Source organism: Perna viridis, chromosome 10 (assembly GCF_037379345.1).
Source record: "Perna viridis isolate PV_CMFRI_1.1 ecotype Kerala chromosome 10, ASM3737934v1, whole genome shotgun sequence".
In the NCBI taxonomy this organism is placed as follows: Eukaryota; Metazoa; Mollusca; class Bivalvia; order Mytilida; family Mytilidae; genus Perna; species Perna viridis.
In genome coordinates, this window is record NC_142454.1 from 20196400 (window position 1) to 20211615 (window position 15216).

Here is a 15216-nt window from a genome sequence, read left to right on the forward strand (position 1 = left end):
AGTTATTATTATAATTTTTTTTTTTATTTTGTATATGTGGCTAAGGATAATTATAGTCTAAGGCGCAAATCATGTTTTACTTCAGTGGTGGTGGTGGGGGTAGGGGGGATTGAGACAGCAGAAGATTGAGTTAAAAATCTATATTTTTTTCCTTTCCATGGCTAAGGATTTTTATGGTCTACTATTAGAATCCTTATTTTTATAACAATGATATATGATACATTTTTAACATGCTTTATCATTTTATCAACTGTAGTACAAATGTTGAATTGGTACGTGACACTGAAATAAAATATTAGGCGTATCCGTTTGTCTCTTTTACCAACATTGCACTGACATACTAGACGAAGAATAGGATCACCACAGAGCGAATACATTGAACAATACAAATGAATTTTGATTTGTGATTGTATTTTTGTGTATATAGTTGCAAGACACATTTTAGCACAAGACTTCAAATCGTGTTAGTGATAGATGACAATTTAATCTGGGTAAGTAAAAAGGGCACAATTTTAAGAACCATGTTAGCGTAGATAACATTTTATATGGGTAAGTAACAAGCTCAAAAGAACCGTGTTATTTAGCGGCAGATGATATTTTAATCTGGGTAATTGAAAAGCGCAACACAACCGTGTTAGCGTAGATGACAATTTAATCTGGGTATGTAAAAAGCTCATAAGAGCTGACAACAGTTATGATACACGTACTGTCTGACACAACAGTGAAAATACCAAGAAGTTTCTACAGAAGACAGAATAAAATAGAACTGCACTTGTGGTGAATCGACTTATACTCAGGCATCCACAGGTACAGAAAGCGGGACTTAGTTTTCTCAAAACTGGTCGAATCCTAAATTCCGAAAATTGAACCTAATTGCTGAAAATTTCAGGAGGTTCCATAGGACAAAAAAATTATAATTACAACATTTCATTATACTAGTATATTGACATTTGACCTATTTTTATTACCATTTTGACATTTTATTCCTTACTGAAAAATTCAAGATAATTTGTAGAACTTTCTTGAAAGCGCAGATCAATTGAAAATGCGTGTAAATATACTCTCGGGACGATGCATGAACGTGATTGAACCAAAATTAAGGATACGGTACATGCATTTTCAATGGACCCCTTTTTCTAAAGTGGTCAGATAATTTGGACGTTACCAGAACTTATTTTCAGAAACCCTCATTTTTCTAACTTGAATGCATGGAGAACGGAAGCATTTAAAATCCTATCATAGACAATGTCATGCCCTACCCGACAAAAACCCTATACAATTCATATAACTGACCAATGTTACTGTAATCTGCATGACTCTAAAGTTTTTCATAGTTCTGTAATACTGGTGAGGAGCTAGTATAATTCAAAATCATGTACAATTGTACAATTGCGATTACGTCTAATCTCTCTTCGAGTCTGTCAGTGTTTGCTGTCACAGAACAGTTCTAAACTTTCAGAAAATGTCCAGACGCATGGCACAGCTTGTCAAGCTCTGTCATGGTTTAGGACAAGCTCTATCATAATCTGTCATGGGTCGTGACACTCTCTGTCACGAACTGTTCTAAATAGATCTAGATAGAAGTGTTCTCTTTGGGGTTATTCTGAAGAGTTTCTACCGAGAACAATTCCTGACAGTTTATAATACAACTCTTCTGAATTAGGTCATTTGGAACTGTGTTGGTTCATTTTCATTTTTATATTTTAAATGGTTATTTTTAATCGGACTTGCTTTCTCTAAATTACGTCTGGCAGAAAAGATTTGATGTTCTAATATTCTGTTTTGAACAGTTATCATTTTTTTTCGGACTACATGTTCTAAATGACGTCACACAGAAAAGTGTTAGAACTGTCCAGGGGTATGACAGTTTAGAACAGTTCGTCATATTTCTTTGTCAGGACGAAGAACAGTTTTCTGTCAGAATCTGTCAGGGAATAGGACCAAATGTGTCCTGACCCAGGACAGCCTCTGTCAGACCCTGTCAGAACCTGTCAGGATTTCTGTTCTGTCTCCTGTCATAAAACAGTTTTCCTGACAGATTCTGACAGAATTTAAGAGAGATTAGAAGTGATAGCAACTGTATATAATTATATTTACCCTTTCTCACCTTATTTATAAAAGTTTTTTCCTAGAAGTTGAATTTAGTTAACTCTGTTCCTTTGGATATTTTAAAACATGTGCACATTGCATTAGGTAATTTATGTTATTCAGTACAAACTTTTCTTCTAACTTAAAGAACAAAAATTCATATTTTCCTGACACTGAAGTCGATCTGTTGCACAGAAAACTTGATTATATTTGGTTTGGTGAACTCCGCACGCTGTCATTGCAAACAATGCTAACACTTTAAATTTATCGTTTCTTTTCTTCTGGAAATCAGGAATTTTAAATTTTATCTCTTTTAAACAATTACATAAATGTTCACCTAATTAAGTTGGTGTTTGTATCATACAAAAAGGATTCAGTGTATTGCCTTTTTCAGAAATACACCAACAAAGATAATCACTAGTCCCCAAAGCAACAAACGTCGGACAAATGAACTACACGTGATTTCGGACCTAGGTTTTCTGTCATTTGCTTCATGGGTTAAAACCTGTAAAGAAAAAGTGATGTTATTGAAGTTTATCTTTGCAAAGATGTCTCACTTTTTAAATGTGAAATTGATCTATTTGCAAACGGACATGACAGGTTGCTCAGGTTTTTAATTGGATCGACAATAACTTACTACATTTGAACGTTTACGGTGCAACGTAACAAATGACAAACGTATAACCTTAATACAAAAATAAATTCTGTCCGAAATCACCAAAACAAAATGACTCGAATAAGTGTAAACACCTTTAAGTAAGCCCTGAAAGCCCGACAATAAAAGTAATAAAATCCATGGTAACAGAACGATTACAATTCTTTAAAATCAAGCCAAAAGTTATGTAACAACACAAAGACACATTAACAACCAACATCTGACAAATGCCTATGTTTCTGTTCAGATTAGTATTTAAATAAAAAGCGTTTTTCGTATTTATATATTTTGTTTTCGAACATACGATATAAAAAGTATTTATGTATATCATAAGTACAAATCTGCTTATGTACTAGAATATAACAACAAACCTCAAACTTTCAAATTGTTTTCTTTCAGCCGTCAGACCGGAAGGGGAAGGTATGTACTAAATGCAGTGTTTTAATGGTGATGCATAACTCATAGTTTTTTAAACAGTTAATAAGTGTTCAATGTTTTGTTTAATCCATCATTCATACACATATACAAACATATCATATAGAGGAGAGAGGTGGAAGCTACACCTCTAGATGTTTGGTAAACTGTACTGAACTTACTAAGTCTTGAACTGTACATAAACTCTCTTATTCTAAAACTACCTCTAACCTCAACTCTAAATTGTAACTCTAATGGAAACTCAATTGTCTCTAGTATAAATATATATAACTTATTAACTTATTAACTGTAAGGCGCATCGTATATATTTCAAATGCCTTTCATTAACTACTAATAAATCGGAAGAGGTAGGAAAGATAGATAATGAATTGTTAATGCATCTATGCACCTATGCACTTATTGTCCATTAATCCATGGAAGGTCCACAACAAGGCTTACTGAACGATGATGTACTTCTGAGCATATCAATGATATGTATATCAAAATGGACATATGAATTTCCTGTACTTATTTTATTCTAATAATCGACACTTTTGATTAGATCAATTAATTGATAAACTTCCGATTTAGTACATTCTACATTCTCAGCAAAAACCATTTACAACAATCAAAGATGTCCTACATACCCTACTAAAAAACTAGAATACACGTACATCACATGCTTGTTTTAATTTTCAAAAACATAGTAGCTGACATACCTATCACCGAAAGGTTGCGTACATTGCTTACTGGGTGTATTTTAAATGTGAATAGAAGGGAAACGATCTGGAAACGTTTTGAGGAATTAACCTTTAACATTAATTTGAAACGATAAAAAGTTTGTTTGAACTCAAAATGAAAAATGAAAATGAAGATACAATCCATATTTTGTTTCTGTAACACCTCATACCCGGATGCTGCAATGAAGAATTAAATTTGCTGGGTCTGTTCATTTGCAATTTTAAAACCAATCAGTTAAACTGCTTATACTAAGGTTGTAAATCATCATATTTGTAAAACGAAAAAAAAAAGAAAAATGATTAGCTTATATCTTTTCTAGAAAGATGAACATTTTACTTTGTTTAAATAGTTACGCGAAAGCAATTTTTAATATAAAACTCGTAGACATTACATGAAACAAATACTATAAAAATATCATAACATGAACTAAATAATCATGATATGTAAGATAATGTCCTCCACTCGATGACAAGTATTTCGGGAAAATGATTAGATCTTATATACTTCGTCCATGAAAAGAGATTAACATCGTACCTTTTCAGCCTTTGAGAGACATGCATCCCCATTGCATTCAAGCGCTTCCCGAATTCACTACATTTAGCATACTCAAACCAACGATGATTATCAAAACTTGCAAGAGTAATCAAGGGGACCAAGGTTATAGCGGTAATCAAAAGAATGTAATCCAGGGACAAAGACCAGACATGGAAAACAGACATACACAACAAAGAACATAAAGTAACTAAAATCATACATACAAAGTAACAAAAGCAAATGAGCAACTCGGACTCCACTAAAAACTAGAAGCATGGACCAGGTGCACCGGTAGGGTAAGCGTCCTCTGCTTTTCTAGAAACACCCGCCGAGTTGCTCATAAAAAGTCATATGCGGAGTAGACAAACGAGGAAATTGTGTTCCCGAAAAAAAATGTCTATAAATATTGTTACCTTTGCCATCTTTATTGATTATTGGTAAAATACCATCCATTTCATTCTCAGTATATGAATATTCTTTTTCACCAACGTTTCAACTTTGTGTATCATGCATTTCGTAACTTGGTTTCCATTTATCCTCAATTTTTAAAGACAATATAAACTATTATAAATACTGATAGAGGCATGAACATCCGTCTTAGTCTTTGAGTTACGTTACTACATCTCTAACAAGATTTAGCCATTGTGCTTTCGCAAACGGGTCTAAAACAGTCTAAAAATGGACAGGACAGAAAAAAGTTTAACAAAAAATGCTTTCTTCACATCGTGCTTTAATCAGTCTAAAGAAAGACCTTCTAAATGTCTTTATATCTATGATATTAATTGCTTAAACGGTTATTGACACAGAAACCGAATGATATAGGCTTATACGTAATGTTTTGTATAGACTTATTCTAAGGATAATTTTTGGTATATGTAACTATGATGCGGGAAATTCTCAATGTATTTATCGCAGCAACATGAAATTCGATTGGTCGGAGCATTAAAGGAATAAAGTAAATTAAACAAATGCTCTTTAACTATATCAACAACAATTTTATTGCCATTCCATTGCAGAAGACAAACAATATATATTGAATATCAACCCGAGACTCATATACCACCCAAGTGCCAGTGGCCCGAGGGTTGATATAGGTTTAGAGTTGATACTAAAGATATGTTGTAATCTAAATATAAGATATAAGTGACTTTTACTCATTTATTTAACAATTAAAGAAAATTAAGCCACACATTAGCATCAATGTAAATATACATAGACATGTATGTAAACATAATATACAGTGTGAAAATTTTTTTTTGTTTGAACAAAGTGAATAACACCCACATTTTATACTAAAAATCCATATTTAATATTATGCGTTCTTTCTTGAGTGACTTTCATCTATAGAAGAATTTTTATTTCAAAGTGAAAATTCCTTTACAGATCATTTTTTCCTATGATGAATTCTGATTAAAGATAGTCTATGAAACCTTTGGCTGTACAACCCCTTTGGTCATTAAAGGACCGTCTTTATGAAGGTGAAAAGCTGGCCAAACTAAGTAGTCTACTTTTGTTCCGGACTGTGTATATTCTTTAAATAACTGTTTGTCAAATTCTTGCCCAGGTTCAAAGTTTATGAACATCGATGGGTCTTGCAGCTCAGCATAGTAACAAATTTGTGTACATTTCTTGATAAAGGGAAGACTCCTGTCCTGGTAGGTCGTAACAGTCTTAAAATCGCTACTAGTTGTAATTTTCTGAAAAAAATTTTCGAAGTTAAGATTGACGAAGACGAAAATAGACACAACTTCAAAACTTCAGAGGTTATACGAATAGTACAAATAGGCTTATTAAGCTGGCAACACATTTGTGGTTTCATGAATGAGCGAAATTCGTACACATGCAAATGCTATTCTAAACATGAGTTCAAGACTTCGAAAAAATCAAAGCGTTGTATTTTACAATGAACAAGCTTGAATTTGTTACAATAATACCAGTGATATGAAAATTGTAATTTTAGGTATGCTGTACAGTATCTCAATTAGTAACCCTTCATCGACACATAAAAATCAAATAGAAAAGGCGATCTTAATCCATACAAAAACACATAATATTTAAATGATGTGCAAAATTGTAGGTTTTTATTTAAAGCTATAATTGAAAACATTTTTTTGTTTAACGGGTATAGAAAAGGTAGAATTTTCCATTTACCGTAGTTAATTGTTGTATGTGTCCAGCGGCATTAGATTTAAGAATATCTTTCCATTTTGAAAAAGTCCCGTCGTCAACACTATCTGCATTATCTTGTGCCTGGAATTTTTAATTTAATATCCGTTTGATAGAATGCACTTTTATAATTACTTTGTTCCTTTGAGTTTTTTTTATGTCAATTGGTGTCACTTAAATAGTTGACTTACACAAAATGTTTTGAAATAGTTTTACAACAATATTTTGGTCACCTAAAATTTTGATACAAAAACAATAAACACTGCAATCGTGAGAAAAATTTACTAAAATGTAAAACTTCAGGCATATTTCCGCTGTTTTAATTTATGAACAAACTGACATATAAACAATATAGAACTATTATTTTTAATGAACAAAATATCTTAAAATCCTATAATATTTTAGCATGTTTTATGATTAACCTTTCTCATTTCTGAAAGTTGTTCTTCTACCTCTTGTTTGCACCTCTGTGAAATTTCCTGAAATATTTGTTTTGACAATATGAACAAGTTAGCAAAAATTTGGTTTATATCATAAAAAATCGTTCATTTCTGAATTGCTTGATGTGTTAATGTTAATGTTTTCCGTCTTTCTTTTCTTTTTTTTCAACACAGTGATTATACCGAGATTGTACACGTATATGCGAAACAGTAAAGTCGAAATAGTAAGAGATATCTTTACATTCGTTATAAAACATTCACACTATACTTACTTTCAGCATATCTATAAGTATAGCAATTGTGTCCTTTTCGGACAAACTGTTCACTTCCGTCAATTCCGTAAACGTGTCCGTCCATTCGTTTTCGTAAAGTTCACTGAACTGGTCCCCTAGCTTCATTGGTCGGTTTGGATCATTAAGGTTTGTGATTTCTGGATTGTTGTCCCTTAATTTATTTCCCATTAATGCACTTAGTCTAAATAAAGATAAAACTAATTTCTTTAAACATAAATTTGTTCATAAGTCTTGTATATACGAATATCTACATTTCTTTCTCCTCAATTAGAACATTAGCGCTTTTTGTAAGAAGATATTCCTTTAAGAGGAACTTTAGACAAGTACTAACCCCGCTATATATGTATGTGCCTGTCCCAATTCAGGAACGTGTAGTCCAGTGGTTGCCGTTGGTTTTTTTATGTTCTTTGTTTGCGTTTTAACTCTATAGATTAAGTCGATTTTCGTCTTTCATGAATAGTTTCCCTTTATTTGTTTTAAGCCTTTTATGCTTTATGATATGAGATTTGCTCATCATTCAAGACCGGGATGTGACCTGTAGAAGTTTAATCAACTGTTTGTTGCTTGGTGATTGGTTGATAACTGTTTTATTACAATAATACCACATCTACTATTTTTATACTAATATTGGAACAATTCCTGACGATTCTACAAGAGAACGATTTTCTAACTATCTGGGTCTGCAGATAGGATTTAGTTTATATTGACCTGTCAATGATTTTAAGCCAACTTAAATGAATTATACCTGTTTAGTGCCTCTTCCTTTTCTTCTTTCAGTTTATGTATCATTTTTTCTAAGTTCTGGTATCTATAACCATAAACGTAAGTACAATAAACTCTTTTTAGTGGCAGATTAATTTGTGATGAGATGAAGTCTTTTGCTTTTTAGTAATTGAAAAAAAATTATTCCTTACGTATACAAACATACCCCCAAGACAATATTGATTGGCAATATGGCACCGTGTTGCACAATGCAAACGAATATATTGAATAACTGGTTTACCGTACCTAACTCTACCGGTGCACCTGGTCCATGCTCCCAGTTTTTATTGGAGTTCGAGTTGCTCATTTGCTTTTGTTAATTTTGTATGTTTGATTTTAGTTACTTCATGTTCTTTGTTGTGTATGTCTGTTATCCATGTCTGGTCTTTGTCCTTGGATTACATTCTTTTGATTACCGCTATAACCTTGGTTCCTTTGAATATAACTGAAATATTGCTGCTCGGGCGTTAAAACCCAATAATCAATCAATTTGTAAACTTGTATACCTGGCATCAATGTTTCGCAACAAAACAACAAAAATGAATAGAATGCTCTGTAAATTCCCTAACCTTCAGTAATAGTCCATACTTAATAATGATTGTGAAACCTTATCTCGGAGGAAATATAAAGACCAATAATCCCCAAATTGCAATACCCTACTGGTTAATGTACACCATTCTTAATAACTTGGGAATACAAGTTTTTAACATAAAAACAAAACAGTAGAATTCTTATTTGGCAGAAACTTTTAAAAAGATCTTATTTGTCTTTAAAGTTGCAATGAAAGACTTGTAAAAAATGATGTGCTTTAATGACACCCAATTTCTTTACAATTTATCATTTAAATTGCCTGAAATCTTTTGACTTCCCACGATGAGGTTGTTTTTTAATGACAGAGTAGTTTAACCGAATGTACTTAATGTAACAAACATGGACAATTCTCCGATATTCGTCAATACAATACGAGAGACACAAATAACACAATATACGAAAAACAAAGCATACAACACAAAGAAGTCTACTAAAATCGGAGTTGAAAGTATTAAATTATACGAGTAAGTAATTCCGGTTTCTAACATATTCCTGCCATGCTTCTATATTCATTTTAAAATACGTTAATGGAAATAATGATCATTTTGCTGCATGCCCTTACCTATCTTGTAGTTTCGTGTTCTCACGTTGTAGACGACTTTTCTCTCTGTCACTCTCTTGTAACCTAGTAGTAAATAAAATAAAGCTATTGAAACATTTTATTACAAGCTTATCTAACTTTTATTTTATAAAAGTTTTTAAATTGAGTGGAAGGAATATAGCACAGCAAAGGAGAAGGAAAAACTTGCTGTTCTGAAGTCGACCAGCAAAAATTTTCCGGTAATGCCTTATCTCTATATTAATCATTGAACATCTTATTAACATTATACACGTAGCTATTTTGATGGAACATGTTAGGAATCTTACTTTTTTATTAGAAGTGTCATTTCATTATCCGGCCTGACTTGCTCATATTGATCCCTAGGGAAAAAAACAAACAATAAATGTATTAAAGGCATATATTATAAATGGAATATTTTTTTTTCTCTTATTCTTTTTATGAGTCATGTATGTATTTGCCATAAATGGGAACCATAATAAAAGTGATAGTCTTAAATTATATTTAAACTCCGCGAATGAGGATAGGGATTTTGAATTATCTATTCGTTTTTTATAAGTTTGATTGGATAGTGACAGAATATATACAGTTATATTTCTATTTTCTATAAGACCATCATTTTTTTTAGAATGAGTAAACAAGGGTACCTTTAGCTGAAATCAGGTGAATATGACAAGCAAGGGTAAAGGTAGACAGAGAAAACAGACATCCGAACGAAAAACATGAAATAACCAACAACAAAAAAAACAAAAAACAAAACTGAGCTTATCCTTTACACAGGCAAATATTTTTCATATGAAGTTCATATTAATCGAGCTTCACGTGAAATGCATGTGAACTTCACATGAAATGATCGTGACTTTCACATGAAACTCACTCAACACTACTTTCATGTTATCAATTCACGTGAATTTCACGTGAAGACTCGATTCACCTGAATTTTAAGTGAAATTTATCACGAAGTTTATTTGTTCAATTCAGGTGAAAATCATGTGAACATCACGTGAAATAATTTTTCCTGTGTACAAAGTCATTAACTATAAAATAAATTTCTTTCTCAGAAACGAGAAATATCTCGTCATTTGTATAGATCTTACAGACGTCATTTGAAAAAGTTTGGTATATTCATACATATGAATTAAATGTTCATCGAGACAAAGAAATTAGCTTCCTATATTAATAATTTTTTTTCGTTTATGTGTACAGTGAACGACGAGGCTGCATTCAATGTTCGAACTTCAGTGAAACAACAATATGAAAACAAAAACAATGCTAGAAATAAAAACAATAAAAACTGCATTTTAAAATTCAAATTGTTTAGTTAAGCTGTTCTAATACTTTAGAAGCCTTTGTGACTAATCATGATCTATGTAGTATTTAAAAGATGTACAAACGCTATACAAATGGCATCAGAGATTTTTTTAATTAGTTTCTGTAACTTAAAAGACATTCTACATAGGTTGAATAAAGAAACGTATTTCTGAAACACTGCCTGGTGTAAAGTAAACATTTGCAATGTCTGGATCATAACAGTTGATGGTTTTGAAACAGGGTTGAATCTGTCCTGTAAACTTAATTAATAATATAACTAATACAAACATCTTTGGAGTAAACAAAAACATACTGTTCACTTGAATCATTGGATTCCGTGTCTGTTAGCCTCCTGTAGTCTGTCCCTTCTTCCTTTTTTTATAAAAAAATAATAACAAATTTGAATTAAACCATCGAAAAAGACGTTCAACAATGCACAATTGGTGTCGATTTAAAATAGAAAAGTAAAAGATAAATTTAAGATAAGATATTCTTAAGTTATTACTTAATACTTGAATGCACTGACAACATTCCCAAAAAAATATAGGTGCATACATATAAATACGGTCCAATACTTTTCTCAAATTTTATGACATTTAAATGGCATTGACAATTTAACTGTTGTTTGTTATACATCCAACATAACATAAGGCTTGAAAACCACATACTTTCATACTTCAAATAGGCAGCTTTTATTTGGGGGGGGGAGAGTGGGGAATGGTGTATTTTACAGAATGTCTGCATTTTATATTAATGACATGTATTCATACATTTATGCATTAAACCGATTAAATAACGAAATAGGTAAATGTCTCCTGAAATGCATTAAAAGCTTAAGTAAGAAAATCACATGCAATAGCACAATCTAACATGTAAGAACTGAAGCATTAACATATAAAGCAATGCATACATACTTTTTGACAACCATAACAATTTCCCATTTCCGTTTGTGAATATTTATGTTTCTTCCGCTGCAAGAAATTTTGATAGAGAAACGTTTTAGTTTTTCCTAAATTTTGAAAACAATTGAATTGTTAAACCCAAAGTAAACTTTGAGTAATTGTGCACAAGTATGAGTGCACCAAACGGCAATCGGTACGAATTTAAGATGATACATTGGAAACATTGCAATTTGACAGTGACCACATATGTATCTGCTTCGCGTATGTTGCATTTTGTCTAAGGGTCACTCTTTGTCCATCAATACGTTCTTTGATACTGACTGCATTACATTTGTACAAGAAGTTACATAATAATAATACTTAAGAATGCATAAGAATACATAAATCGCTATAAAATGTGAATACCAATTGGAAAAACAAACCTAAGAAACTAAAAGGGACAACACACAAAGCACATATAAACACACACGCACACAAAAAAATGAAATTATGACAAATGGAGGTCGTTGTTTTTACGGGTAATCTGTACTATTTTCCTTTGTTCTTATTGACAGATAGTTTTCAATCTTTCGTACATTACGAGATAATCGAAAATATCCGTCAAATCTTTTGGAGTGATTGTAACGCCACCAGACCTTCTTGAGAGTTTTGAATGAAAAAAAAGTCACGCACTATCAGTTTGTAGGTACACTACTAGATCTTTCGCTAAAAGTACATTACAATGGTAAAAAAATTATTAGATACCCGGTAAACAGAATAAGAGTTACCTTTGAATTTGATAATCGATAGTAACTATTAGTCTATATATATTTTGTTGGAATGCTGTTATTTGTAACAATTGTAAGATTGTTTGGCCTGATCTGACCTTTATTGCTAAATATAGAAATGGCACACTTGTTAACATCTTATTTCAATTTGTAAACAAACAAATATTGTTTATCTGACTCATTAATGATTAATTGTTTTCTAAATTGTTCTAGAACTTTCTTGGTATTTCTAGATTTCTATGATATATATATATATATTGGACAACTGAAAAGGGGATTAATCTAATTCACTGATGAATGACTGAATGATGTTTTGTGCGTACTTTCATTCTTTAGCACTGGATTTCTGAGGACACTTTTGCAATTTGGACTAAATGTTTGAATTTATTCTGTGCTGGACTAACACGACCTAAATTAACTTTGGAATTCCTGCTATATAACATAATTCAAAAGTGTATATCAAAAGTTGGACAGATTTGTAATTATAATTATTGTAAATTGTGACACATTACTTATTTAGTTTAATTAAACTTATTGAAATTGTAGTCTCTTGTTAGCTTTCTAAGAGGTTATTTCTGACCTTGACATTTTTGTTGTAACAATATTGAATGCCGATAATTGAGTCAATCAATTGACCGTACATTTGTTGAAAGGACGACCTCGGTCAATATCGGATACAGATCCTTGCATCAGTAGTTTAACCGGAAATTATATAAGTGTTTAAGTTTTAACTTTTTTAATTTCCTTATTGAAACCGGTTATAATTGAATACAATTTTTTAGAGTAGGAAGTGTACCTATAATATCAATATCCTCTAACATTCTGGTCCTTGTAATGAAACTTTCACCTCCGACTATATAAAATACAAAAATATCCGTCTATTAATATATCTTTGTCTCCGTTTCTAAAAAAAAAAGGAAATAGCATGGGCTGTATAATATACATATGTTTGTATATCATATACATCTCTTTATAGTTAAGTCCGGGTTGCTCACTTACCTTGGTTTTTTTTTTTTTTTTTTTCACTATTTGTTGTGAGTGTCTCTATTTGTTCTGTCTAGTCATTATCCTTGGAATATATTGTTTTGATGTTTGTTCGAATCTTGGTTTCCTTGATTGCTATTATCATCAACGTTTCAGTATTGATATTAACAAGGCACGCTAACTTGATATCAATAAGTTATGATTTTCTTCCTAAAATGTACATACCTGTTAGAAATACAATTATAAAAATATCTATCCGTTCTGTGGCTTCAATTTCTCCGTTCAACTGTTGACATATGGACAAGAAGTATCATTTATAGGGGAATATACTTCCCGTTTCCAACTAAAACTATTTATAGAAGAAATATCTTAATTCTATTTAAAATCCGCGAACATCCGTTTCTACAAATAGAACATTTTCAAAGCATGCTCCCAGGCCAAGTTGCTCATTTGCTTTTGTTACTTAGTATGAAATATTTTAGTTACTTTATGGTGTTTTTTTTTGTGTATGTTTTCATATATATAACACTTGAAAGAAATAAATTACATTCCTGCAATTTAATCTGTTTAGTTTACCTATTATAAGGTAACATGACTTATTTCCGAATATCACAATGAGACGAAAAACTACAATAAGTCCTAATGAACAACACTAATTATGAAATTGCATAGAAATAAATGCACATTATTTGGCTACAAAAACCGAACAAATACTTATATACGTTAACCATCTGCGTTATAAGGTCTTGTATCATTAAATCATATTGAAACCAATTTAGCCAAAGCATTTTTGTCGCAGTTTTACTTTTAATTATCATGTTTTATCAAACGATATATTTTATTTAAAATGCATGTATGATTCCTGTGATAAACAGATTATATAATCGTAGCTGAATTATTGAAAATAAACCAAAAATATATGTCACCTAAAACAAAAGTCGAAAAATGTTATTCGGTTTATCTTTTCAAAATTCAGCTGTTTGCTTGTGCTTTCGTTTTCAATCATATTCCACCTACTTTGTGAAGAAATTATCAAAACCCTTGTTCAGTAAGTGTTTTCGATGTGTAAAGCTAAGGTGAAAGTCCTTCAATGGATAAATAGTTACTGAACAAATGTTTTATTCCATGTTAAATATGGATCCAGGGTGTGCAAGGTTCCAGGGAGAGGAACCTTTACCAATTCTATTTTATTTAATTCACTTCTTTGTTTTTAATTTTTTTTTTCAGAAATTGGGACAAAATGATAAATGGCCTTGGTAATTTTCATCCATTTCATACACTTTGACGTATTCACCATACCTATAATCGTTATGAGTGGAAAACAAATTTTAGCGAATCTAGTTTTCAAATCTCTCGTTCTGCGCCTGGAAATGTAAAGGGTTTTACAATATATAAATCAACAAGATAGCCCTTGAAATGACAGTCAGATTTTCAAAATGAATCTGAAATCTGATTCCTCTTCAGGGGAATGTAGAGGCATTCTTAAAATAGAATAAAGTTTAGGTTTCATAATAACGAATATTCAATTGAAGAAGTCTAAGTACATGTAGTAGTTGATATTTTTATATTTTGTACCAGAAATGCATATAATGTTTCTTTTTTCTGCTTCAATATCAATCAAATGGTTACAACAAACATTTGTGCTGTTTATGTAAAGCTTAATGAGACATTTTTAAATTTTAATTTAAAATTTTCTGCACCTTTATTGCAACCTTCAGCAAACATTCATATGTAAAGACTATGTTTACTGTTTTACACTGTATGTCACGTATTGTCATTCATAGGCACCCAGTAACAAACATTAATAGAATTTAAAGCTTTTTTTTTCTTTCAGGGAAAAGTTTGAAACAGGCGACGACTTTTATTTATCCCATTCTTAACTTTTTTTATTGGTAAAGAATCCATAAACTTTTTTAGACTATGAAACCATTACATAAATATATTTTCCTGTGTTAGAAACTGTGCCAGAAGATCTAGTAGGCACTGGACTCCTTTGTCCATTACACGTA

General features: G+C 31.4%; 1 protein-coding gene and 1 long non-coding RNA gene across 4 annotated transcripts; one reads left to right on the forward strand and one right to left on the reverse strand.

The window, feature by feature from the left end:
* Positions 1-5576: 5576 nt before the first annotated feature.
* On the reverse strand, positions 5577-13561 carry LOC148604880 (uncharacterized). Of its 3 annotated transcripts, none has more exons than XM_088551040.1 (11): positions 13433-13561; positions 13020-13076; positions 11469-11525; positions 10868-10926; positions 9552-9605; positions 9247-9309; positions 8077-8139; positions 7311-7512; positions 7021-7077; positions 6584-6682; positions 5577-6129 (listed from the first exon to the last, which is right to left on the reverse strand). In XM_088551040.1, the coding sequence occupies exons 3-11, from the start codon at positions 11493-11495 to the stop codon at positions 5854-5856; spliced, it is 900 nt and encodes a 299-aa protein (XP_088407166.1). In that variant the 5' UTR covers positions 11496-11525; positions 13020-13076; positions 13433-13561; the 3' UTR covers positions 5577-5853. The 3 variants fall into 3 exon arrangements, with proteins under 3 accessions (XP_088407166.1, XP_088407167.1, XP_088407165.1); XM_088551041.1 differs by having other exon boundaries at positions 13020-13127; positions 13433-13545; XM_088551039.1 differs by lacking the exon at positions 13020-13076 and having other exon boundaries at positions 13433-13551.
* LOC148604881 (uncharacterized) lies at positions 9380-12768 on the forward strand. The gene is made up of 3 exons (XR_015916217.1): positions 9380-9464; positions 9872-9906; positions 12457-12768. It is a non-coding gene; the product is annotated as an uncharacterized LOC148604881 (long non-coding RNA).
* Positions 13562-15216: the final 1655 nt, after the last annotated feature.